This window comes from Micropterus dolomieu, linkage group LG11 (assembly GCF_021292245.1).
Source record: "Micropterus dolomieu isolate WLL.071019.BEF.003 ecotype Adirondacks linkage group LG11, ASM2129224v1, whole genome shotgun sequence".
NCBI lineage: Eukaryota > Metazoa > Chordata > Actinopteri > Centrarchiformes > Centrarchidae > Micropterus > Micropterus dolomieu.
Window position 1 is genome coordinate 19,069,030 of NC_060160.1, and position 24,825 is coordinate 19,093,854.

Below are 24,825 nucleotides of genomic sequence, written 5' to 3' on the forward strand. Positions count from 1 at the left end.
CTTGTTGTAACACATGGCTGATTCTCCTAAGACTGAAATACCATCTTCTGTAGATGGTGAGATATTTGTATCCCTTTTTTTCTACTTCATTGATGCAAAACTGACACCAATCAAGGCTGTTGTATGGTCATGCTACAGCAAGATGAGTCTGAGTCAGTTGTGCAGCAACAGTCTGATATGAGGAATGACAGACATGCAAAAGAATGCGGTGATTAATTATTAAGATAAAAGCTGCCCTGCGATGTATTCCGCTTAACTGTTAGCACATCCGACTCACTGAGAGACCCTCCGTTTCCTGTCCAGGATAATAACCCCCCCCCCCCTCCGAAGTAAGTGCTTGTAGTTCCTGATGCCTTCCTCTCTCGATGCTGTGCTGCAGACACCTCCTGGTTTCACTCTGATCAGGGTCAGTCTGTGCTGAACTCTTCTTTCCTCTGGGTTTTTCCTCCATGTACAGTACAGTATTGGGTGTTTTCCACCTGGTGCATTCACTGCAGCCTCAATGAGGTCACTTAAAACATAATAAACCTCTTTAAGGAATACTTTGCAAACAAACTGGGCTTCAGGGGAAAAAACACATCTTTGATTTGCTACTTTAGGGGACATCTGTCCCTTCACGAGCTTCTGAGTTATTTATGAGACCAGCATTGACTAAAATGAGTTTTACTGTGCCAATGATATGCACTTTGCTGCCCCAAAATGATTGTATCTGGACTCTTATTGTACTTCATGGTTGGTAAAGACTAAATTAGCTTATTTTATAATGTAAAAATTCAAATGTTGTGGATACAAATAAAACACGGTTTGCTTGTTTAAATGATTACTCCCCTTTTACAGACAGCTGAGGCTAACACTGAGACTCTTAAGTAGGCTACTGAAACTCTTGTTTCAAAGTGTACTAAGAAAGTTCCAAAAGCACCTCAGTATTTTTCAGATGACAGACGATAACTTTCTAAAAGTGCATCATACGTTATTGAATGTAATGGTTTTTATATTGTTTTCACTTCAAACCTTTAAGTTTTTTGAATCTGTTACTTATTCCTATGCACGCTCACCCTTTGCTGTCACCTTCTGAAAATAGGGAAATTCATTTTATACTTTTTATTTTTTACTTCATCTTATTATTTTTTTTGTACCTGCCCTCCCATACTCCTGAGACTGAGGACACCAGCTTTAGTAAACAAATAATATAAACTTTGTACACTGTTTTTACTTGTTTCTTTTGAATTGATGAAATAAAAAAAGGTCTTAACAATAAGCTGTGTAGACTAATTTTGTTGTAATTTGTGTAGTTGTGAAATCTCAAAGAGAAAAATAAATTAATGTCATATTTGGGTAATAAACGTTGTGAAATATTGCTTAGACATCTTCATTGTTTTTCACTCAAATGTCCTTCCTGGGCTTTCCATTAGCACCTGGTCATGTCCGTCCTCATCTTTCATTCCTTGTTTTTTCTCCCTGATGTATTTTACAAACCTGTTTAACACAAGGTTACTTTAGTTTAAAGAAATGTGCCACATCAATTCTGATTTTATATAGATATGCAGGATTTAAGACTTTTTATTTCCTTTAAATTGCCAAAGCTACACCAGCAGGATGTTTGTTTATCTAAACCTCACTGATTGCACATTACAGATAAAACATGGCTAAGTGCGTGAGACAAATGTCCCAGCGCTCAGCTCGGCTCTGACTGCGTCTTGGCTGTGTTCTCTGCCTCTGCAGGACCGCTCAGGTCCACGTCTGGGGCTCTGCAGCTGGTCTGAGACGGGAGAGATGCTCCCCCCGGGCCTCGGGCAGATGGTGAAGTCTCTGGAGCAGATGTTGACAGCCAGGGCTCACAGTCTGTCTTTTGGCCAGCTGCAATACCCAGCGCCACGCTGTGAGACCGAGGCTTGGCCCAGTGTGGCGCTCACCTGACAACCATCCCTCACCTGACTCCAGCTGTACTGCCCAAAACACACCGCAGAGCCAGGGCTGCAGCTCTGCCACAGGCCTCCCCTGGGTGATGTAGTGCGGTGCTGTGTGAGCAACGTGTCACTCACACAGTGTGCAAGCCAGAGCTCCTCTCTTCTTTGTAGAGAACTATTTTTCAGGTTAAAGCCATTATCCCCTATTGATTTTGCTTTTACAATCTATAGAAATTATAAATGAGAAGTTGTGACCAATGTGAGGAGTTTGAAACATGAAACATCCAAATCCTATTTAGCCACTTTTACTTTATAAAAGTCTCTGTGTAATGTACTTCACTGTAAACTGTTTTATAATTTACCACTAAGAGAATTTGTCCCTTAATCTCAGTGGTGAGAGTGCAAGATCAGCTTCATAGAGAAAGGCCTGGAGCTTGTTCTGGGTCTTGCTCATGGACACTTCAGCAGGACTGATGCTGACTGCAATACCCTGCTGCAACTGCAGCAAGAGCATGCAATCATCAGTAGGAGAAGGTGAAAGCAAGAGGAGCACGTGGGACAAGATAAACCATAACCCGCTACCTGGATTGAAAACTCACTCGGTGTGGTGTCTTGCAGGTCAACCTGTCAAACTGTCTTCAGTGAAAAAGTCCTGCTGCGGATTCGTTGGACTTGGTGGAAGAAAGTGGTGTCATGGTTTTTTGAAAGAGCAGGGTTTTCTTTTCTTACAAGGAGGAGTTTTGGTGTGACAGAAGTTAGGACCATAGTCCCTTAGTCCCTTGATAACATTAACACTGGTACCATCCAGTGGGGTAAACCCACCTAAACTTAGAATAAGGAAAATCCAAATATTCAGAATAGTGCAGCTAGAATCGTACTTAAAAACTAAACATTTGACTATATAACACTAACTTCAGCTTCCCTGCATTGGCTTCCTATCCATGTCAGATCAGAATTTAAGGTACGTCTGGAATAATCTCCCTGATGACATCTGAATCTGTTGAGGCCTTTATATCCAAATTTAAAACTCATCATTTTGCCTTAACTTTAAGTTATTGTACTTACAGTCCATGTTTGTCCTGTCGGGGAAAACATTGTAAACTTTCTTGTGTCCCACAAACAGCTGTGTGCCACTTTCTCTCTCTCTCTCTCTCTCTCTCTCTCTCTCTCTCTCTCTCTCTCTCTCCCTAGTTTCTCCTCCCTGTCCTCTCTTTTCACTCAAGCCTCTCTGTTCTGGACCATCGGCTGTACTGGGACTGGGACTCTCTCACTCTCCTGGCTGTCAGTGCCTCATTCCAGATGTTTTGATCTGGATCTTCATCCTCCAGGAGCTTCTCGTTTTTTGGGGGAGTTTCTCCTGATCTGAATGGAGTGTTTAAGGATACAGGGTTTAGTATACTGTACAGCCTCTTGATGCAAATTCTGTGATTTGTGATATTGGGCTACATAAATAACTTGACCTTTTTATTTGTAAAATAAACTGTAAAAACATGTACTGTGTGGGAAGATTGTTTCAGCAAATGGTAGAGCTGCTTTTCCTCACATGGATACTGACTGACATTTTTCTCTTTTTTTTTTAACTTACTGCCCGTGGTGGAAAGTACATTTACTCACGTACTGTGCTGCTGTACAATTTTGAGGTATTTGAGTATTTCAGTCTTTTGCCACTTTATACTTATGGAAATGTTTTTTGTTTTTTTTTTACTCCACTACATGTATTTTATACATTTAGTTACTACATACTTAAATAATCCATAAATAAATTATTATGTAGTATTATGGATAAAGATACAATTGTATTGATCCTGTGGGGAAATTCACACCCAGCAATAAATATAGTCCAAAACTAAGCTCCATCTTTACCAGCTGCAACATTAAAGTAATGTACATAGAAATGCATTCATAATTAGAATTCAATAATATAGTATACATTGTTCTGAAATGGGCCATTCTGTGTAATGGCTAATTTAACTTTTTATAATTTAAGTATTTTTTGAAGCTAATACTTTTGTACTTTTACTTAAGTCAAATTTTGAATGCAGGACAACAGAGTATTTCCACACTGTAGTATTGCTATTGCTGCTGAGTATTTCTTCTGCCACTGCTTAGGCCTAGCCTACTACTCAGATCAGATATCAGTGTGTGCTGAATGGGATCAATGAATGAGTATATTTGAAGCCTAATATGAACAAAGAGAGACGTTGTGATTGGGTGGCCTCATTCAAATTGCCCTTAACATCCTGAATTTATCTTGTGACAAAACATGTTTTGCTGGAGATCAATAGGAAGGCTACCTTGGAACTAGAGCGCCATCTAGCGGGTATTTGGCTTATGTAAAAAGTATTTCCCTTGGATTAATATTCCACATCCACTCTTTATCACAAAGCAAATAGACTAGATATTTCCTGTTTTATGGGATTAGATAGACTGCGTAGCCCACTGCGAGTTGAATTATAACGTAGCCTTTTGCAATTACTGGTGTCTCCTGGGCTCTACACACTTTTCAACAACAATCCATCCATCCATCGTCAACCAGTAGGAGACGATGTAGGAGCGCACTGGGTCGCGGGGTTCAACAACAATAATTTGAACAATTTCATCACTATTTGAATGTCAAATCCAGTATATTCCCTGAGGCAGCAGTTTTAACTACTATTTTAGCTGACACAGAAAAGCAACACTTTTCTTTTACTTTGATCTGATATCCTTTCCTTTCTGTTGTCCCGCTCGGTAAACAAAGTCCTATCGGGCAGTGAATATAAACGAAGATCGTCTATAAAGATGATGAATCTCCGGAGGGTTAAAATTCTAGCCCGGTCTGCTAAAATAGTCTCTAGACTTTACGCATGCGCTCTACACCTGTAGTATGAATAAATTCCTACTGGAGCCCATAGAGAGAGCAGCTTTCTGTGCACGGATTTTAAAATCTCCCCAGTTACGACGTTGTCAGACACATTACCATATTTGTATCTTTTCATCATATTATTAACAAGATAGGATGAAGGCTAACTGTCGCTCCTTGTCAGATAATCTGTCATAGCCTACAGTAGTAGGTACGCACATTTACTGTACTGTACTTAAGAACATGCATTTAAATTTTATGTCACTTCACACGCACCTTCTTCACACACACCTTTGTTCACACGCACCTTCTTCACACGCACCTTCTTCACACACACCTTCTTCACACGCACCTTCTTCACACGCACCTTTGTTCACACACACCTTCGCAGCGAGCAAGGTGCCCCCTGATGACAGTTTGGGGTTCAGTGTCTCGCCCAAGGACCCTGTGATTAGTGGATGAGCCGCTCTGCCTGCTGAGCAGCAGCAGCCCTAACAGTTAATGTTAGGTACTTTGCAGATTGAAATTCTCTTTTAAATGATATGATAAATTATCCAAAAGTTTTTAAGTCTATAACAAATATTGGACTTCTGCAGGCTGATATCAATATTGATATTTTGGAATTTATTTGTATTTTTATTGAGATTGAAATACACAGAGCACATTTTACAGTAGAAAAATAAACTTGTAGTGTTATGGTACACAAACTACATAATGACATTCTTTCTAAATGATCTTAAACATGTTTTGCAACTGCCCCTGGGGGATAAATAAAGTGTTTTGAAATTGAAATTGAAATATTTTGACATTTCTGTACTGCAGTTTCTTGTCACTTATGGGCCGACATATTGATACAGCTATATCTGCAACAAGATAATATTGGCCTGGCTGTTTCAGTTTATCAGTCAAGTTCTATGATAAAGTAGTTAAAATTAGCTTTACGTTGAACTATTTCAACATTAAAATGCTGCCTACATGTTTATACATTAGTAATAATAATCCAGTAAGATTATATAACTCCCTGTAAAGACACTTTTGTTATTTTTTTTTTTACATTTTGTTGATAATATTTCTGTTTTTGTTCTTTAAGTAAATTATTATTAAGTAAAAGTATTTACAATACACAATTATTTTAGGGTTGTTAGAGTTATGATACTATTTATTGATTATTTTTTATTATTAGAGTATTGATACTTTTACTTGAAAGTAACTAAGAAAAAGTTATCATTTTACTAAAGTACAAGTACTTTACTTGTATTTACTGACTACACACATCAACCATAATTACCCAAAACAAAATTTTAAATGAAGCTCCACTGGAACACAACAAATCATAACATACAAATATTATTTGTCTGTATTAAATACATAGCAATACTAAATAATACTAATATTGATGTTTTATGCATGTAACTTGTTTTTCTGCACCCAGAAAACAAACAGAGTGAGCGCTCCTACCTGCCCGCACCTCTCGGCTCAAACTGCTGAAGCCCTTTGACTGGACTTGTCAGGCTACGTCACCGGGTCGGCAGCAGAAGAGGCGTTGGAGGACAGTTTCGGCTGGTTGTCATTCCCACAGGAAGAAGCGGGCGTGAACGAAATTTACCTGCCTAGCCTTACCTGGTGCTCCCGCTGTACATGTCGGTTGTCGAATTTCATCTGCCTTTGGACGTTAAACACTGGCTTCATTTAGGAGTAAAACGGAGAAGGCGTTAAAGGTAACGTTTTGTCCTTGTTGGGAGCAAATCGTTGGGGAAAAGCTTGTTTCGGTCTGACGTTAGCCCCGGAGGCTCACTGACGTTAGCTAAACACCCCCACTGTCACCGACAGACTCAAACAGTCCGCGGTGTAATTCAAAAGAATATTAGTGCTGCCACTGCGAGACAATTAATGGGTTGTAATTTAAGCTATAAAGACTGTTTCTGGCTAATACATTTGTGGCAACAATGTTTAGGTAGCAAAGGTTACAGGAAGTAAAATAGCGCTGGAAGTTTGAGTTGCTGTTAGCTAACGTTGATTACTCACCTGTGCCACTTTCAACAGGTTTCCCTGCATGTTTCATTAAACAGACTTTTTTTTTTATTTTTATTTTTTTAAAAAGCATCTGCTGTGTCTTTTGAATTTAATAAGTAAATCTGCATTTGTAAATCCTCTGTTGAAACATGTCTGGCCCTAACCTGGCTGACTCACCAACACACACACACACGGTATGTTCAAAGTGGTTATTTAATTGCATTATCTGAATAGTAACACAGCCAGGCCGGAATTGGAAGAACAAGTCTAGCTTATATGAGATTATAACTTCCCCCTCGCTGATCTCTACACTGAAGGATTCTTTCACCACAGCAGCTTTGTGTAGGACACCTTGCATTGTTCAGGGACACAGTTATTGATTTTTGATCATGCTTCCTGAATGCCAGTTAGGTCTGGGCGATGTGGCCAAAAATCTTATCACTATTAAAAAGTTTCATTCATCATTCGATATAGATAATTATCATGATAAATGTCAAATCATTGTTTCTTTTAAGTTTAAAGGTTAAATTGTACTCCTGAGTGCAAGTTGAAGAAACCAGATGATTACCTGTGGTTTTAAACTATTCTTTATGGTCAGAGCATGACAAATACTTGATACCAAACAGTGGATCACTTCACAAACCTAAAGGGAGAACATTCAAAACAATTGAGATAAAATCTTTTTCAACAAATATGCATGAGCAACATTAAGTAAAATCTTTTTTCAGTCCCTTTTCCTCAACAAAATAAGTATCTTAACAGATGATCATGATTCAAATGAATTAAATCAAACATTTATTGAACATTTGTTATATTTTATTGAGGAAAATTATATTGCAATAAATCCTTATTGTTTTTTTGCCCAGCCCTAATGCCAGTTCACAATTGTTCATGCCTTCAACCCTCAGGTTTCTTTTGACTGGAAAAAGACGTCTGGGTCTTTTTGTGCTTTGACTATTTGTTGTTGTCTTTTCCCAGGATGCTAAGAAGATCCTGACTCGTGGCCCCAAGATGAGTGTGACATCATGGTTCCTGGTCAGCAGCTCTGGCACACGTCACCGGCTGCCACGGGAGATGATCTTTGTGGGCCGGGATGATTGCGAGCTAATGCTGCAGGTGTGTTGACTGGTGTGTATGTTTTATAAGCCAGGCTGACAGGGAATGTGTGTGTACTCGCTCTCGTGTCATATGAACCCCAACTGGTCTTCACTATGATCTGTCAAAAATACTCATGATTTTTTTATTACTTTTCACTGATGTCTGACAGGACAGCTGGTCACACAGATATGTGAAACACCAGTGTGAGGGTGTGTGTGTGTGTGTGTGTTTCTGAGTGTGTAACCTGGTGACCGTGCCTTCACACAAAGTTGCCCCTGACAGCCTTTCAAATAATGCCTTAAAACACAGCTAAAGCTTTCCACTGTGTTGCTTTTCCATGCAGCATCTGTCATAAACACATCTTCTTTTGTGGTCTTTGTGTAATACGCTCCCTCCTGTTTTCTCCTCACTCTGCATTTAGACCAGTGAAAGAGGAATGTTGCCTCTGAAGCAGTTGTTTATACTTTCCTTAGTCAGTGCATTATGCTCAGAAAAGCTGTGCCAACCACAGAGGTCGGTTAGATTGAAAAGTTGCTCATGTCCACATTTAGGCGTCGCCGGATCAAGGAAAAACCTCAGCTTCTCCCAGTCTGAAATGATGCAGACTTTTCTGCTGCTCTGCTTAAGTGCTCGGGACTGCTTCCTGGCTTGGCACACAATCAGTTTCTCCTCTACATTGGTTTTAACTCTTTTAATCTTTTGGTTTCCTGTTTGTAGCTCAATGCATTTTTTCCCTCCCTATTGAAACCACAGTTGAATGTCTGTAACGTGAGAATCCTGTTTGGCATGAAATCCAGAGATTTAGTGTGAAGTGAAGTTATCACATAGCATAGCTGAGGGCTCCCACTTGAATGTTTGGACTTTTCATGTCAGCTGGTGTCTGATCAATGTCTTTATCTGCATGAGCAGTAATTGGACCGTATGCCTCCTACAATAATAGTGACAGCATTTTCTCTACCTCAATGGTGTAGTTATTGTTTTCTTGAGTCAGAACTAACATTTTCTGTGATAAGGGGGGCAAAGTGAAGCTAACTGCTGCACCACAGTTAACCCAATCAAGTAGGTAAACTAACTGATAAACCCAGTGCATTTCAGTATTTACAAGAAGTTATGTGGAAGTCCGCTGGTTGTATAGTCCAACACAGACCATGCACACAGCCTCTGAACTCCCAGTTAGTAGGTGGTGTGGTGAGTTTAGGACAACCCTGTAAACAGACTGTTGAAGGATGGTGGTCATTTTGCAAATTAGTTTGGCAGTCACCTTCAATCTTTGTGATTTATGTGACTAGGAGGCCCAGAGTGGCTAATGAGCAGAGAAGAGCGAGTGAGTCTGAATCACTTGTGCAGTTAGCGCCTAATGGATGTCAGCACATTTTCTCCTCTGGTGAATGGCACGTAGACTATGTGCACAACGACTTGAGCTACACAGGCAGAGTTTGGTAGATGAGGACCATCTTTTAGTGAACTATTTAAGGCTTGTTTGTAGCGTTTGCAGCGGAGGGTTAATCTGATTCTTCTCTAATGTTACGTTTTGTCTAATTTAAGATCATAGTATACACATGAAAATGACTTTTAGGTCTGCAAATAACCTTTTAATCTACTGATTATTTATAGCGAAAACTTTAGCTATGTTTTAAGGCAGTGTTTGAAAGGTCAGTAGCGCTGGGCAATAAAACAATAATTATCGCAGCATAATTTTCCTCTTAACAATATAACAAATGTTCAGTATATCGTCAATAAATGTTTGATTTTAATTGATTTGATTCACAAATAAATTAGCACTTAATTTTTATTAAGATATTAATTTTTGTTTAGGGGAAATGGACTGAAACAAGATTTACTAATCATATTTTTTGAAAGAATATTTTATCATTATAGTTTTGAATGTTCTGCCTCAGATTTGTGAAGTGATCCGCTGTTTGGCATGAAGTTTGTCTCATTGTGACTGTAAAGAAAAGTCTATCCGCACAATTAACCATCTGGTTTCTTCAATTTTTACTCGGGAGCAAAAATCAGCCTTTAAATTTGAAAGAAATAATGATTTGACATTTATCGTCATAATTATCAATATCAAACGGCATTAATTTATTTAGCATGATAACATTTTTGGCCATATCGCACAGCCCCAGCTGTCAGGGTCAACTTTGTGCGAAGGCTCTTTCACCAGGTTACACACTCAGAAACATGCGCACACACACACACGAAGCATGAAGAAGAAAATAGAAAGAAATTAGTAAATTCCTACATTCAATAAATAGAAAGCTTGATGTTTTTGCTTGAGGGAAACAATCAATTATCAAAATAGTCTTCTGTCAAGCGACCAGTCATTTCAGCCCTAATGACTTTTGCTTTACTTGTGTTGCAGTCTCGCAGTGTGGACAAACAGCACGCTGTGATCAACTACGACACAAACACAGACGAGCACATGGTGAAGGACCTGGGCAGCTTGAACGGGGTGAGTGGTGTCAGACTACCTGCCTCAGCCCACAGTGATAAAGGAGCCAGCCACTGGTCTCCCTGAAGACTCCAATCTTACGACCACAACAATTCCCAGAGCACAAACTACCTCTCTCTGTGTGCCAGAGTGGAGAACGGTTGGTAAAACAGTGGTAATCGGGAGACTGGATCTTCCTGCTGGCCTTTTCTTCCCTTCCCACTCTTTCTATCTCACCGCGCTGTTGCCACTTCATTGCACCATTATCCCAATGAAATCCAGAGTTGAGCAGTGGGAGAAACCGTTCATTGTTCTCAGAGTGTTTCTTTTGGCCTGGTAACTGCAGCCAAACTAATCAGAGCAGAACGGTGCGAGGACCTGAAACTGAAATCCCAACATGTTTTCCCCCAGTTATCTTCATTTAGTCTGTATAGAGTAAAATATGCTCCCCCATTCTTCCCTCTGCACACTTTGAGCATTATCTTCCTTAACGTATAGCAATCTGATGATAAACTCGGGATCCTTTGTCTCGCCAATTGTTAGTTTAGGCAGAAGATAGTCTAACTGCTTCATGGCCAGATAAAGCTAAACACATGCAACAGCGCTTAGTTTGTCGTTCTACAAACGCCGAGACAGCCATTGCATAACAACATAATCTCATCAAAGTTTTAATGTGCTGATGGATTAACTTTCAGTGGGGAAAGGGCCAATTGCAAAGCACCTTACAGTATCTGGGTACGTGCCACGAGAGCCTGTCACCTGGGAGTCAACACATTTACTTCATCAATGACCAGTGAAAATGATTTGAGCTTGTGTTTTTTTTTGTTTTGTTTTTTTCGTTTTGCAGACATTTGTGAATGACCTAAGAATCCCAGACCAGACGTACATCACCCTCAAGCTCTCTGATGTCATTCGCTTTGGCTATGATATCCTTTTACTTATGTTTTTAAACTTTAGTCACATGTGTTTGACTTCTCTCTGATTTGGATCTGTGTGATTCACATAATACAGACTTTCTGTTCTTCAGTTGGAGCAGTTTAAGTTGGTGATTAGCTTCCCGCACTGAAATGAGCCAGTGGTCGGCAGCTGTTTCACTCACAATTCTTTTGACATTTAATTTTCCCTTTTTGGTCTTTCACTCCATCGGCATGTTAATCCCCTGTGGTTTTTCAGTCAGGGGTTTTAGATTATGGTCTCCTGCACCCTTTGACCCCCAGAGCAGAAATTCATGAATAGTGTAACTTAGAAACTTCTTAAGCAAATAGGGGGAAAGCCGTTAGAGTACAGAGCCATCCAGGATTGTAAGTAACCAGTATGTAGCATGTGATGTTGCACGTTTTCAAGTAGTGAGTCGCTGAAGATATGAGCTTGTTTGAATTGCAACAGGTCTTGACTGCTTATCTGTTTTCCAACTTCTTGCAAGCAGTAGAATACTTTTGACCTCCTTACGATACAAGGTGAAAACTAGGCATGAATGGAAATTCAGTAAAAGAGTACTCACTAATTACTGTACTTTTATGAGATGTGTCACTGAACCAGGCGCTAAACGGAGAATATATAAATAGACTTATTATCTTATATTATACTTTTCACAAAAATGTTTGTGTACTTTAACTCTTCCTGCACATGCGCATGTATATATCCTGGAGAAGAGTCAACACAAGGTCCCAGAGGAAGCTCTTAAAGTAAGTATTACTGACAGTATGTGCCTTTTTTAGGCTAACACTGCTGAAATGCCTTTTAGGAGAAATGCTTGCCATGAATTCTTTTAATGATAAGCAGCAGGTAAAACATGCTCCTTTTTTGTAAATGAATGAATGTATTTTGAAAATAATGTGCATTGCTAACAATAAGAAATAGGAGCTAACGCTGAGCTAACTAGTCCCCAGTGGATATTCTTCCTTTTACTGTATATGTCTGAGCACAGTTACATCTGTACTGATTGTTGGCAGAAGGTTTCTCACATCCTGCTTCCCTCCTGTCTCTTTGTGCAGCATGAGAAGTACACCAGCCAGTTGCAGCTTGGTATGAAAACCCTGGAGGCCAAGGCGAAGGAAAAACAGCAGCTCCAGAGCTCGGAGAAGAGCAAAGGCTCTGTTGCTAATGTCAAACTGCAGGAGAGGGCTGAGGGAAAAGCCCAGTCTCTCATAGGTAAACAACTCCATCATATTAGCAGGAAGGCGGAAGGCTTTATGATAAAATAAGCAGGTTAATTGTTTTGTTTTTTTTTTGGCCTGGGAGGAAGTGTTCTAACTGAAGTGGATTTGAATGCCATGTTGTTCACACACGAGGAAGAGGAAGTCTTTGTGTCTCCATCTACTGTACGACTTTGACTGTAGATCACTTGATAAGGCGGCTGTCGCTTCTTTTATTAAGAGCTCCCCTGGTGTGAGATTAAGCTGCCATGTGAGCTGAGAGGCTGATGCTACAATCCTATGGTGTCAGTAAAGAAATAGAGCTTGACATCCCGGAGTTGGCAGAATGAGTATACAGGAGTTAAGAGCTTGATGTGGGCGAAGAGTTAAGGACAAGCAGTCTTATCTCTGTCAGCCATGCCTGTCTGCTGACACATGATGATGGTTCAACACGTGTCGTAGAAGAATTAGAAAGGTGTCTAGGCTTTTGGTGCCCAGTTGGCACTTCTGTCCATGTAGGCGGGGGTGGTGGATTTGTTGCTGCTTATATTTCCAATTGGAGTCACGCGCTCCCTGCCCTGAGCTGTACTGAGAAAGTCCTGTTGCACAGTATAGGAAACGGTTCAACAGTCAGAGAATTGTTAGTTTAAGAGAAGCACTTTGTAAAAGAGACTCATTTACACTGACAGAAACTATTCCAGCTGTTGTTGATTTAGCAATGCTTGTGCTTTCTGCTCCATAATTGTCCTTTTGAGCTTAGAAAACTATAACTGCTGCTTAAAATAGGACTTTTCCAGAACTAGGGTTGTATCCCTCAGAGTGCCTTACAAATAAGTCATTGAATGGCAGAACTTTGGAAAACGTTTAGTGAGCCTTGTAAGAGGTCCCTTACTGGGATGGGAGTATGGTTGTATCTCCTGCAGCTATTAGCTAACCACAGCGATCCTGTGAACCTGTGACTGCATACAGTTACTGCCTGCAGTGTGACTGCATACAGTTACTGCCTGCAGTGTGACTGCATACAGTTACTGCCTGCAGTGTGACTGCATACAGTTACTGCCTGCAGTGTGACTGCATACAGTTACTGCCTGCAGTGTGACTGCATACAGTTACTGCCTGCAGTGTGACTGCATACAGTTACTGCCTGCAGTGTGACTGCATACAGTTACTGCCTGCAGTGTGACTGCATACAGTTACTGCCTGCAGTGTGACTGCATACAGTTACTGCCTGCAGTGTGACTGCATACAGTTACTGCCTGCAGTGTGACTGCATACAGTTACTGCCTGCAGTGTGACTGCATACAGTTACTGCCTGCAGTGTGACAGCAGCCGGGCCCTGTGTTGTTGTGACTAAGTCCAGCATTGAGATAAAGTAAACTAGCGTCCCCTGCATCACTAAATGTACAGTCAAAAGAAGGTAAGGATATTATTTCACAGGATGTTACAGAAAGCAGCACACTGTTAGTGTTTATACTTTTATTGGCTTAATGCAAATTGATTCTCTTGGTATGAATTTGTTTGACTGGAGGCCTTGATATAATGTAGGTTTTCTTTTTGTTTACCCTGAATTGTGTTCAAATTCTGTCACTTATAGAGTGCTGAGAGAGCTGTGTATAGATTTGTCTATTGATTTATTTAATTTATCTTTTTTTTTTTTTTTTTTTTCTGTGTGCTCTTGCTTGTTTCCCCCTGCAGCTGTGTAGGATATGGTGTGTCCAGTCCTCCAGCTGTCTGCAGGGCAGGACACTTCACTTGTACAGTGACTCAATCAGGCCTCCTTTTCTCTGCCAGGACCCACGGCTATTTAGTATTTGCTTAAGGGGAATGAAATGGATGGTTCAAATGTTCCCTGATACATGTCAGCATTACATGATTTAAAATGTCATAGTGTTAGATCTCTCTAGTTTATTTATTTTTTTTAAACTTCATGTAGTGACTTATGATGATGTTCAAGTTTTTCCGTAACAAGATGTTTTAATTAGGCTAAATCTAGTACCTATTTAGGAATTCAACTTTTCATAAGGCCTCATATTCAGGACAAACAGAAATGGATTTTAGCAGATTATTTTAATGTACTACTGTACATTACTGTACTGTTTAAAACGTAGGTTATTCTGGGTCTGCTATGTAACTATTCATGCTTTTTCATGTCCCAAAGAACTTAAAAGGATCATAATTACCGACAGTCTCTGAACTTGAATACAATTTTATTTTACCTTGCACTTTTGGTTGTCTTTGAAACAACATTAATATAACTCTGTGCTGTGCTTAGTCCACTGAAGTTCAGACACTCAGACACGCTTTAGCTAAAAGCAGAGCATTGGGTAAGGGAAAAGGAATTAGTAACATGCCCCTCTGCCTCTCCCGTCACTGTGTTGATGTCTTATTGTGTGTGTGTCCAAGGCAACAGTGGTGAAGTGCTGTTGATGCTTAGAATTGTGAGGCCTTCACATTTAAATCCACAGAGCTTGTTTAGCCTATGTATCAGGCCGACAAGTGGCATCTAGATTATCTGATTAGTGTTATATAGGCTGGTGTGTGGACTGGCAAACCAGCGGCTAAACACCAGTCCTGAAATAGCAATAGGGAAATGACCCTCATTCCCTGCCCTGTAACTGTAGGGAGTATATACAGACTATAATATACTCTATAGAGTACAAGTATTTTGTTTATTGCAGGACCAAGCTCAGACAGAACATTGTTTTATCATGCGACTAACATAAAATCAATGCCTTATAAATACAATAGGCTGGATAAACTCAGTTCTTCGTTTGGCACTTTGTTCTTTCCTCCAATTCCTCCCCGTGCCTGAGTGTATCCATATGCCTTATAGTGTTTGTTTGTCTGTGTTTGTTTGTTAGTCTCTGCCACAGATTCTCCGATATCCAAACCTACTCCCCTCTATGGCCAACCGTCCTGGTGGGGAGAGGATGAGGACCCAGCCAACAAAAAGGAAAACAGAGGTGGAAAACTGGCAGGACAGGAGTCTCCAGGTCAGATATTGTCTAATATTTTTACTAATATGTGTGGAAGCCACAGACTTAATTGATGTGAAGCCACAGACTTAATTTACATCTTTAAAGCAAAATGTACTTTTGTACATTTGTACCGTAATTGTATTGGCTCTTGCTACATCTGTGAATTAGATGCTAATTTGTAATGACATGTTTTTCTATGGCACTGCTATCTGATGCCCTTTGTGGGTCACTGAGAGATGGATAGTGTTAAGTCCAAGGCAGGCCTCTGGCCGGCAGTTGTGGACTGTTAGCCAGGCCATACCATACCATGCCAGGCCAGTGGGCAATGCCTTTGTGCCTCGTGATGGATTATGACCCTCAAAGCTGCAGGAGGAGGGAGGAGGGGTGATTGTTTGCCTCATGTTGCCCAGGCTGAAACAGATTATTCCCGCTCAGCTACCCTCTGCTCCACTCTGAGCTCCTAAAGTGATATTTGGCCACATCCAACTGGCACCCAAAGACCAACTGGCAGATTTGTTTTCTCAGTCTAACAGTTGGAATCTTTGTGGTGTTTGTGGCTCCCACTTTCAGAAATTGTGCGACAGTGAGATCCCAATCATCTTATCTCGCTTTCAGCTACAGTAGCTATAATTGTGAGCTTGGAGAGGAACTCAATAATAGATTTCAAATGTTAATGTCAAAATGGTATTCTTTCTATAGTAATTTGATCACTTGGTTATGTAAAACCATCACTAATGCTTGCTGTGTATCTCTGTTTGCTGCCCTCTCATTGCTAGCAGAGCTTTCTAAAGATGTGTCCAGACATGAGGTCAACGGTTCTCTGTCCGACAGTCACACCAAGTCCGTCTTCTCCTACCGCCGGGAGCCCAGCTACTTTGAGATCCCAACAAAGGAATCTCTGTTGCGCCCAGCAAAGAAACCCGAGTCGCAGGTTCACGAGGTTCCAACAAAGGACACTCCAGATCCCAATGAGTTTGTCTCCTCCACCCCTACCCCTCCTGTGGTCCAAAGCCATGCCTCCTTCACCATTGAATTTGATGAATGCATGCCAGGAAAAATGAAGATCAAGGACCACGTGACAAAGTTTTCTTTACGCCAGCAGTGCAAACTACCTTCCGCAGAGGTTGCCACCGCACCCATCGAGGTGATGTCAGCACAAAGCAAAGTTGCTGATTGGCTGGTCCAAAGCAACGCTAGCATGATGAGGAGGCGGTCACAGTCTGAAGACGTACATAGCACAAACAGTGACCCATCATTGAAGATCACAAAGGGTGAGTCCTTATACAAAGTATGTTTCTTTTTAATGACACTGGCTTTGATTGCAATAATATGTTAACACTTTAACTTGTAATCTTATAATCATCAGCAAACCACTGCAAAGACGGCACTCACAGTGATTCAGGAAACCCTGCAATCAATGGAAATGATTTCTTCCAATCAGAACCTTGGATTGGGTCCGAGGATGCTCCACAACCCCTGAGAGCGTCCCCGCCACAACGCTTTGCCTCCCCTGTCTCCGAGGAGCCCTTGTCCTACTCTCCTCCAGAGTCTAAGTCTCTATCCAGTCTCGGCAAGGCTGAGCCTCACCAAGCCTTTGTCATTGAATTCTTTGATAACCCAAGAAAAAAGGGCTCCCAGCCCTTCACCAATAACACATCCCCACCTGAGCCCCCAGGCCTCAAGGTCCAGCAGGAGAAGGGGAGGAAGAGCTCAAGCCCAACAACGGAGAGACAAGTCCCGTCTCCAACCACCGGCACTCCCCCAACCCAACGATACACTGTCCCCTTGAGAGGCTCTGCTTCCACTGGCCCCCATAGAGCTGGCTCTCTACGAAGGGAGAAGACAGAGGACCGGATCAGCACCACCAGTTTTTCCTCTCGCTCTTCATCATCTGTATCTGTAAGGCCCTTTAGCAGTGTGGGACGGAGATCCAAACTCGCCCAGGAATTTACTGCTGAATTACTCAAACAAACAAAGCAGTCTGCTTCCTCCAGCTGGAAGAAAAATACATCTAGTCCCCCTACAGCTGCTAAAATGGAGAGAGTGGTAGTATCCCACACTAGTCCCCCTCCATCTAACGCTCACTACCAGCCACAGACTTCCTCTCCCATCCACCAGCCGGTCCCCCTCAAGGCTCCTGTAATGCCTCTGACTTCTCAGAGTGTGGAAGTGAACAGTCCCCATGTCTGCCCCAAAAACGAAGAGGATGACAGTCTGAGTGACGCAGGAACCTACACCATTGAAGCAGATGTTCAAGATGGAGAGCTAGAAGAGGCACGCAGCAAGATTGACCAGGCAAGTTTTTCTCCCTTTAATTTCTATTATAGGAGAAGTTGCTTAACTTATTCTGCTTCGCAATTCAACAGTCCCCTCAGAATGAGCCATGGGCCTTTGCAGTTCCACTTTCTGCATTCCTGCACTTATCCAGTTGCACTGCTTTGTTCCTGACAGGTGTTTGGTGTTTTTGAGAGCCCAGAGCAAACCAACCAGAGTGAAGCAGAAACATCATCAGCATTTAGTCCTGTTACTGATCAGAGCAGGGAGCAGCATAGGCAGAGTAGCTGCGGGGAGTTGAGCCCAGCTCCAGAACAGGGACAGAGTCTGGTAAAGGTAAACCCTCCTGCTCGTGGTGGGACATCATTTTACCACCTTTTTCTAAAGACAATTAAATAATTAATCTGTCGATACAGTGAACCATAACTGCACAAATCTCGATGAATCACTGACTTGATTTGCCTTCTTGGGGTTTCTTCTCTTTTTTTTGTGTTATCTCTTTGTTATAATTCTAGATTTGCCTCCTCTTTCCTCACAGGTTCTGGGTTCTACATTGTATTGTATTTTTTTCTTTCTAACCAAATATAAGGAGACAAATTGATGTTTTTATAACTTTATTATACTACATATTTACTCATGCAACAGATTGTATGGTATCATCTTTTGTTTGTCACAGTAACTGTTTCCTACTAAAGAAATCAAATAATTAAAAAAATTTTTGAGAATGTTTCATCTTCTATCTATTTTAAAAGATATTGAATAAGTTGTATGTTATACCACGCAGGGTCAGCCAGCAGGTGCAGTGTTACAGGGAGCACCTAAATGGATGTCTTGCTGGGCCAGCCTGGCAGACAGCTACACAGAATCTGGCCCTTCGTCTGGGCTCTTTGACATCCCTTCCCAGATGGAGCTGTCAGGAGGGGGTAAGCCACCTGATGAGACATGAGTCTATTTGAAATGATAATGAGACACCCTGATGAATATGAATGATAATCAGTTTCACTATGTGTGGTTAATATGCATTAAAACTGTTTTCACTTCAGCCCGAGACACAATAATCCACAAGGCCACGCTCAGCCGACACAACAACAGCACTGACTCCAGTGGTTCAAGAGCTCGGCGAGTCCTGCCCCAGGTACCACTGGGGGAGAAGAGTGACGTTCCAACTCCCAGCATTCATGTCCATTATGACCCACATTCAACATTTGATGTAGAAGAGAATAGCTTGATGGCCCCCAGGTCTCAGGATGGCCTTCACAGGTTATCGGTGCAGGACGATGTAGAACCTGACAGCCTGAGTGATGCCAGCAGGTCAGATGATGGTTCCATCATAGAGCAAAGGAGGAGGCCACTGTCGGACACAGAAGAAAAGAAAAATGAGGACAAAAACAGACTCCCAGCCAAGTCTACATCATTCTACATCGGGTCAGAGGAGTCCGTGTCCAAACTTGAAGCTGGAGGCTCAAAACCCAGCTCTCCTAAGACTGAAAGAAAACAAATAACAAAAACTTTCTCAACAGCTACCCTGACTAAACTGAGAAGTAACCAGGACTGTGGAAAGGTTAAGCCCAATGTGTCTGTTTCTGTCCTAGGCTCGGGGAGTCCAGAGTCCAAAGAGGGCACGGTATCCCCATTAATCAGACAGGAGAGCTTCACCAAGGAGCAGCCTAGCAGTGGCAGATTGCCCAACATCTCTAGCCAGCCTTTTCAGAGAGACCCAGACCCTGAATCGTTCCAGGGGGTCTGCAATCAGGACACTCATGCTTACCTCAAAGAGACAGAGAATGTTCTGGCTGTTCTGGAGGCCAAACTCCAAGCAGGACAATCAGAAACCACACCGTCTCCAATAGCGGACTCTCTTTCTGGGGAGTCTGATGTGGATACCTCCAGCACAGTCAGCCACCATAGCAATAAGACCAGGCCAAACACAGTGACTAAAAAACCTTCTGTTAGTGGTCTCCATAGGGAGAGGTCTTCAGCCAGTATAGTAAGTCAGGACTCTCGTCGCCAGTCCACTTCATCAGAAAAACGGTGGTCTCAGGAAGCAGACCGCAACAATAGGACTGAGTCTGTCAGGAGACCAGTTGGACTAAGACGTAGCGTTGGGAAATGTGGCTCCACAGACCTAAGTGACGACCCTCAGAGCTTACCTTACTCTGATCAGGACTCGAACAACCACCAAACCCGCAAAAAATACACAGTGCCCCTTCAGAAGGATGACGCTAAGACCACCAGAGTGTCCCAGGCCTTGAGTCGCACCAACAGCTTGTTAGCTCCAAGACCCACTAGAGCATCCATGCTCCGTCGGGCTCGCCTGGGAGAAGCTTCAGACAACGAAGGCCCAGAGACAGACAGGCCGTCCCAGGAGGCAGGCAGTGCCCCAGCTAAGCAACCCCAGGAAACCAAGAAACTCTCCAGACTGGATATGTTAGCGATGCCCCGCAAGCGGACAAGCTCTTTCAACACACCCAGTGACACAGAGTCCTCTTCCACCCCACAGTGGACCGGCAGGAGCACAGGATTCTCCAACCGCAGCACAGAGTCAGGCGCCAGCTCAGTTCGAAGGGCCTCTGCTCCGGGGACGAAGCCTGTAGAAAAGCCCCAGAAAACAGCACTCAACATGACACCAATAACTCGCGGACGTTCAAACAGTGCCAAATATGCCAGCAGCACCACAAGTGAGTATAACACAGACACTAAAACATACCTGTTTCATTGAGTGTAAGATGAGGTGATCTTGACTGGTATAACCATTTACTCCTGTTTTTAGTCAAACCATTGAAAAGAAATGACGTCAGTGTGCCTGAATTGGAAGCAATAGACGTCTGTTAATCAATCACAGTGGTGAATTGGTTTTATACATTTATAGTTTATATGCGGTGTATTTCAGGAAATAACACCTGGGTTCTCTGGGGAACTGATTCTGGACTTTCACTTACATTATTAACACCAACATTCAGGGCTGTGTTGTCCTGTCCTTGAAATTCTTCTTTTCTGTCTGTGGAGGGGACGTTCATTCAAATGAGGCAATGCAATAAGAATAGGCGTCTCAGAACCATGGATGTTTCTGGTGCAATGTCACTCAGCTGCCACTTACATACTTGAAACAAATGAGCAGAAACCAGGCCATTAAAGTCTTTGTTGTCTTTTGCTGTATGAAGAGCTTCTCAATCAGTTTATTAAATACCTGCAGCCATCTCAAGGTGGCAGGACAAAATCTGTAGCCTCTTGATAAAAGATGTGCCGCGTCAGGGCGCAGTGCCACAGCGTTTACTGTGCTTAAATCATATGCAAAGACACCAGACTGCTACAGAATTACCACACATTAACCTCTACACACTTTAGGACCGCTATAATTCTGCCTGTTTATGTGAGCGACATCGGATAACCTGAGCTCATTAATCCTGTGCATCAGATCATCCTTTTGCAACTCTTCATGTTTTATTCTTGAAATGCATTAGGAAGCACAAGCTGCTGTGTAACATAAGTTATGATGTCTGCATTTGCAAAGGATTGAGCAGGATTATTACTTGAATAGCGTCAGATTGATGCTGTTATTTATATTTTCTATCGTCATTGTACTAATTAACTGCTAAAATAACTGCGGATTTGTGGGTGCTGTGTGTTCACATGGTGCTGCTCTGCACCTTCCACACAACATGATTTCCTGGCACAGAGGATTCTTCATATGTTGAGCTATTGTTGTCATTGTAATTGTCATAGCTGTTGGAGAGCTGTGAGACAAGTGACGTGGCTGGCTGGGAGTGTATTTATTAATCACCACCCCCTCTGATCTATATTCCCCTTCAGCCAGCTCTTTTCCACGTTGCGCACATATTTGAACCAAAATAGCAAGTGCACTTGAAGACGCCTATGTAGTCCTCGCGCCCAAGACCTGCTTGGGCGCTTTGTGTTTGCACTTGCGTGGTTTTAAAATGAGATTGTACTTTATTTGCAGTTTATGGTAGTTTTTGAGTACCATGTACAAAATTCCTTATTCTACACAACACCGTCTCCTCTGTCTGGTACTCAGCTGCTGTACTGTGGAAGTCAATTTCTCATGTCTGTAAATAAATTATGTTGAATCTGGGCGGGAAAACTGAGTCATCTTTCTGATAAAATTTAGCTGTATAAATGAGCACTTCCATAGCAACTTTTCTCTCGTTTTGGGGAGGATTTTGGTGACAACTTGGTGGTGTTTTTCTTGCCTTAATTCTTTGATGGTATCTCATTTCTCTTTCCCAACTTCTCTATCCTCCGTCCTCAAACTCAAACCAATTCACGACGCCAAGACTCCAGGAGACGACAGAAAGGCTCTGACTATACCTCTACCTCAGACGAGGAGTATGACTCAAACCAGAGCACTCCTAAACACAAACGCTCCCAACCTTCCTCAGCTTCCCATAGCCCGCGTAATCGCCCTCGCCCTCGGCCTCAGCCGGTGGTCGCCCTGCGTCCGAAGCCCCACAGCAGAGATTCTGAGGAGGAGAACCATGAGGGAGACACGTTCCACAATTGGTCCAACCACAGTGCTGAGATAGCACGGTAAGGAACATTACGAACGGAATTATTTTTTGGTTGGTTAGTTCTTGTTTTTGCATGCTAAAATGATTTTCAAAGGTTAAACTGATGTGCTACTATAGCCTTACTGACACGAAAGACTGTTTCACACATACAGCATTTAGCATTTATGTACTGCATTTTTCCATTAAGGCTAATAACTAGGGAGCCAATACCACATTAAATAAGTGATCTTGATTGAGTTAAATTGCTGCAGTAGCACACAGAACACCAGGATGTTCTGATATGTACATCGTTTCTAATTTCCGAAACAGAGGACCTTAGCAGTGGTGGTGTGTATATGGTCACATTGTGTTAAAATACTTTTAAGGTTATTATGTGAATGATATCAGCTGCTGCCTTTCCTGGAACATTTCAGTCAATCTATTCTCTTATGGAACATCTGCGCAAAGGTCCTAAAGAGATCAAGGACTCAGAGGAAAGTAATGTAAATGTATATAAAAAGAATTCTTATTTCTGTCAGCCATATTTCCCGCCCTGCTAGGTTGAGTCAAGACCTGGCTAAAGACCTAGCTATATTGGCTCGAGAGATCCATGACGTGGCAGGTGATGGTGAGCTACAAAACCCTGGAGTGGAGAGCAATGCGCCCGTCTCCACAGTGACCACTCACGAACAGGTACATCAAACGTTTTTCTGAGGGCTGCTTAGTCTATTGTTCTTTTTTTTTTTTTTTTTTTTGGTCCTTTTTATCACAAACACTCTTGTTGAAAGAGGAAGTGTTTCGCAGTGCTTTTGTTGGAAGTTCTTGTATAGTACAGTGTTGTACTTTGGCTATCCAGATCTGCTGCAGTTATCTAACATGACGTCTTTTAAAATTTCCTAAATGGTCAAATGAAATCCATCGCTTTTGGTTGGTATAGAACAGTACGTAATGGTTATATCGCTTTACCTTGTTTAACACATTAGCCAAAAGGGACTAACTGACTCTCTGTCGGTCTTAAACTGTAACATCAATTTCTAACACCTTGATTGTGTTCCAGCTCGTTCATCATATTCCAGAGGCTGGATTAAACTACCAGAGAGTCCCACCAAGTTCTACATCTACAAGGGACCTTGACCAAAGCTTGAGTGACCATGAACAGAACTGCAGGCCGCAAGCTCGTAGCAGAGACGAGGTCTGACCCAATATGCCACTTCACCTTATTTTCAAAACCTTTGTCATGCTAGCCTTGGGATCATTAGAAAGTATTTTTTCTTTGTCTCCAGGTCATTGTGGACATTCTGATGCTAAATCCTGTGTCTCAGATCATCATGACCATAAGAGAAAACACTGAGCAACTTGCTGACAAAATTAAGTAAGATTATAACAAAACACACATCAAGAGCACTTATATAAACATCTTTTATCCCCATGCTTAATCTGGGTTGATGAAAAACTATTGATCCTGCCTGACAACCAGACTGCACTGAGCCAATAATCTTATTAAACTTGTGTAACTGCATGAGTCAGCACACAGATGTATAGTCTGACAATATCGGACTGAGAAGACCACAGATCTGAACCTTCTGAATAGATTAGATGCCCATAAAACCACTGGAGTTAAACAAGATGCAGCCACAATTTGTTCCAACCAAAAAACCTAAGATATCAAAGAAGAAATATAGGATCATGAGGGTCTTGCACTCTCCAGACTAAATCAACAATGTTTTGACATAAAAATGTTGATTGTTCCTTTTTTTTTAAAGAACACTGTAAGAAGTCCACTTTCTGACAACGGAATTTGACATTCTGCACGCAGGGTACTGTTCCAGGGCAAGATGGATATCTGGGAAGAAATTGAGACCAAGGTTAATTCTGACAATAATTTTCCTGTTGTCAAAACCTCCAACAAGGTGGGTGACTTATATTGATGTTTTTATGTTGTACATGAGTTTTTGGAACCGAATTGAATATTGACAAAATCAGACTCCCATCAAATTATATTAAAACACAAACAATTCCATATCTAAATAAGAGCAGGTGTGTGTATTTTCAGTCTACACTCATTCAAGTTAATTGTATGCTAAATAATGATATGTCTGAGCTAAGTTGTATGTGTGTTTCAGGAAATCACGTCTATCTTGAAAGAACTCAGGAGAGTTCAACGACAACTTGAGGGTGAGTCAGCCGGACACTAGGCCCGGGCAATAAAACTAATGATAATTTTTGCAGTATAATTTTCTTCGGTAACAATATAACAAATGTTCAATCAATAATTTAATTAATTTGAATCACGAACGAATTAGCACTTTTTCTATTAAGATTTATTTTATTGAGGAAAAGGGACTGAAAATAGATTTTACTTAATGTTACTCGTGCATATTTGTTGAAAAAAGATTTTATTATTTTGAATGTTCCACCTCAGATTTGTTAAGTGATCCACTGTTTGTCAAGTGTTAGTCATATTCTGACGATAAAGAATAGTTTAAAACCACAATTAACCATCTGCTCTCTTCAACTTTCAATCAGATTATTATAATAATAATAATATTTATAAGATAAATACAAATGATTTAAAAATCATAAATAATCTTCATACTACTTTTTGTATCATGAACCCCCCCCCCCCCCCCCCCCCCCCC

General features: G+C 41.5%; 1 protein-coding gene across 6 annotated transcripts in view; it reads left to right on the plus strand.

The window, feature by feature from the left end:
- The first annotated feature begins 6,300 nt into the window (after positions 1–6,300).
- The window catches only part of cep170ba (centrosomal protein 170Ba), a 20,702-nt gene continuing 2,177 nt past the window's right edge, over positions 6,301–24,825 (plus strand). Inside the window, exons 1-18 of one of the 6 annotated variants that reach the window (XM_046062075.1) lie at positions 6,301–6,467; positions 7,741–7,878; positions 10,226–10,315; positions 11,142–11,220; positions 11,921–11,979; positions 12,289–12,445; positions 15,291–15,422; positions 16,184–16,678; positions 16,774–17,702; positions 17,859–18,017; positions 18,466–18,604; positions 18,725–20,359; positions 21,974–22,226; positions 22,726–22,879; positions 23,244–23,378; positions 23,470–23,558; positions 24,003–24,096; positions 24,310–24,361. In XM_046062075.1, coding sequence (XP_045918031.1) covers positions 7,774–7,878; positions 10,226–10,315; positions 11,142–11,220; positions 11,921–11,979; positions 12,289–12,445; positions 15,291–15,422; positions 16,184–16,678; positions 16,774–17,702; positions 17,859–18,017; positions 18,466–18,604; positions 18,725–20,359; positions 21,974–22,226; positions 22,726–22,879; positions 23,244–23,378; positions 23,470–23,558; positions 24,003–24,096; positions 24,310–24,361 — 4,756 coding nt within the window. In that variant the 5' untranslated portion in view covers positions 6,301–6,467; positions 7,741–7,773. Of the gene's footprint in view, positions 6,468–7,740; positions 7,879–10,225; positions 10,316–11,141; positions 11,221–11,920; positions 11,980–12,288; positions 12,446–15,290; positions 15,423–16,183; positions 16,679–16,773; positions 17,703–17,858; positions 18,018–18,465; positions 18,605–18,724; positions 20,360–21,973; positions 22,227–22,725; positions 22,880–23,243; positions 23,379–23,469; positions 23,559–23,949; positions 24,097–24,309; positions 24,362–24,825 lie in introns of those variants that run through there. The other 5 variants (XM_046062077.1, XM_046062076.1, XM_046062080.1 and 2 more) reach the window with 5 other exon arrangements.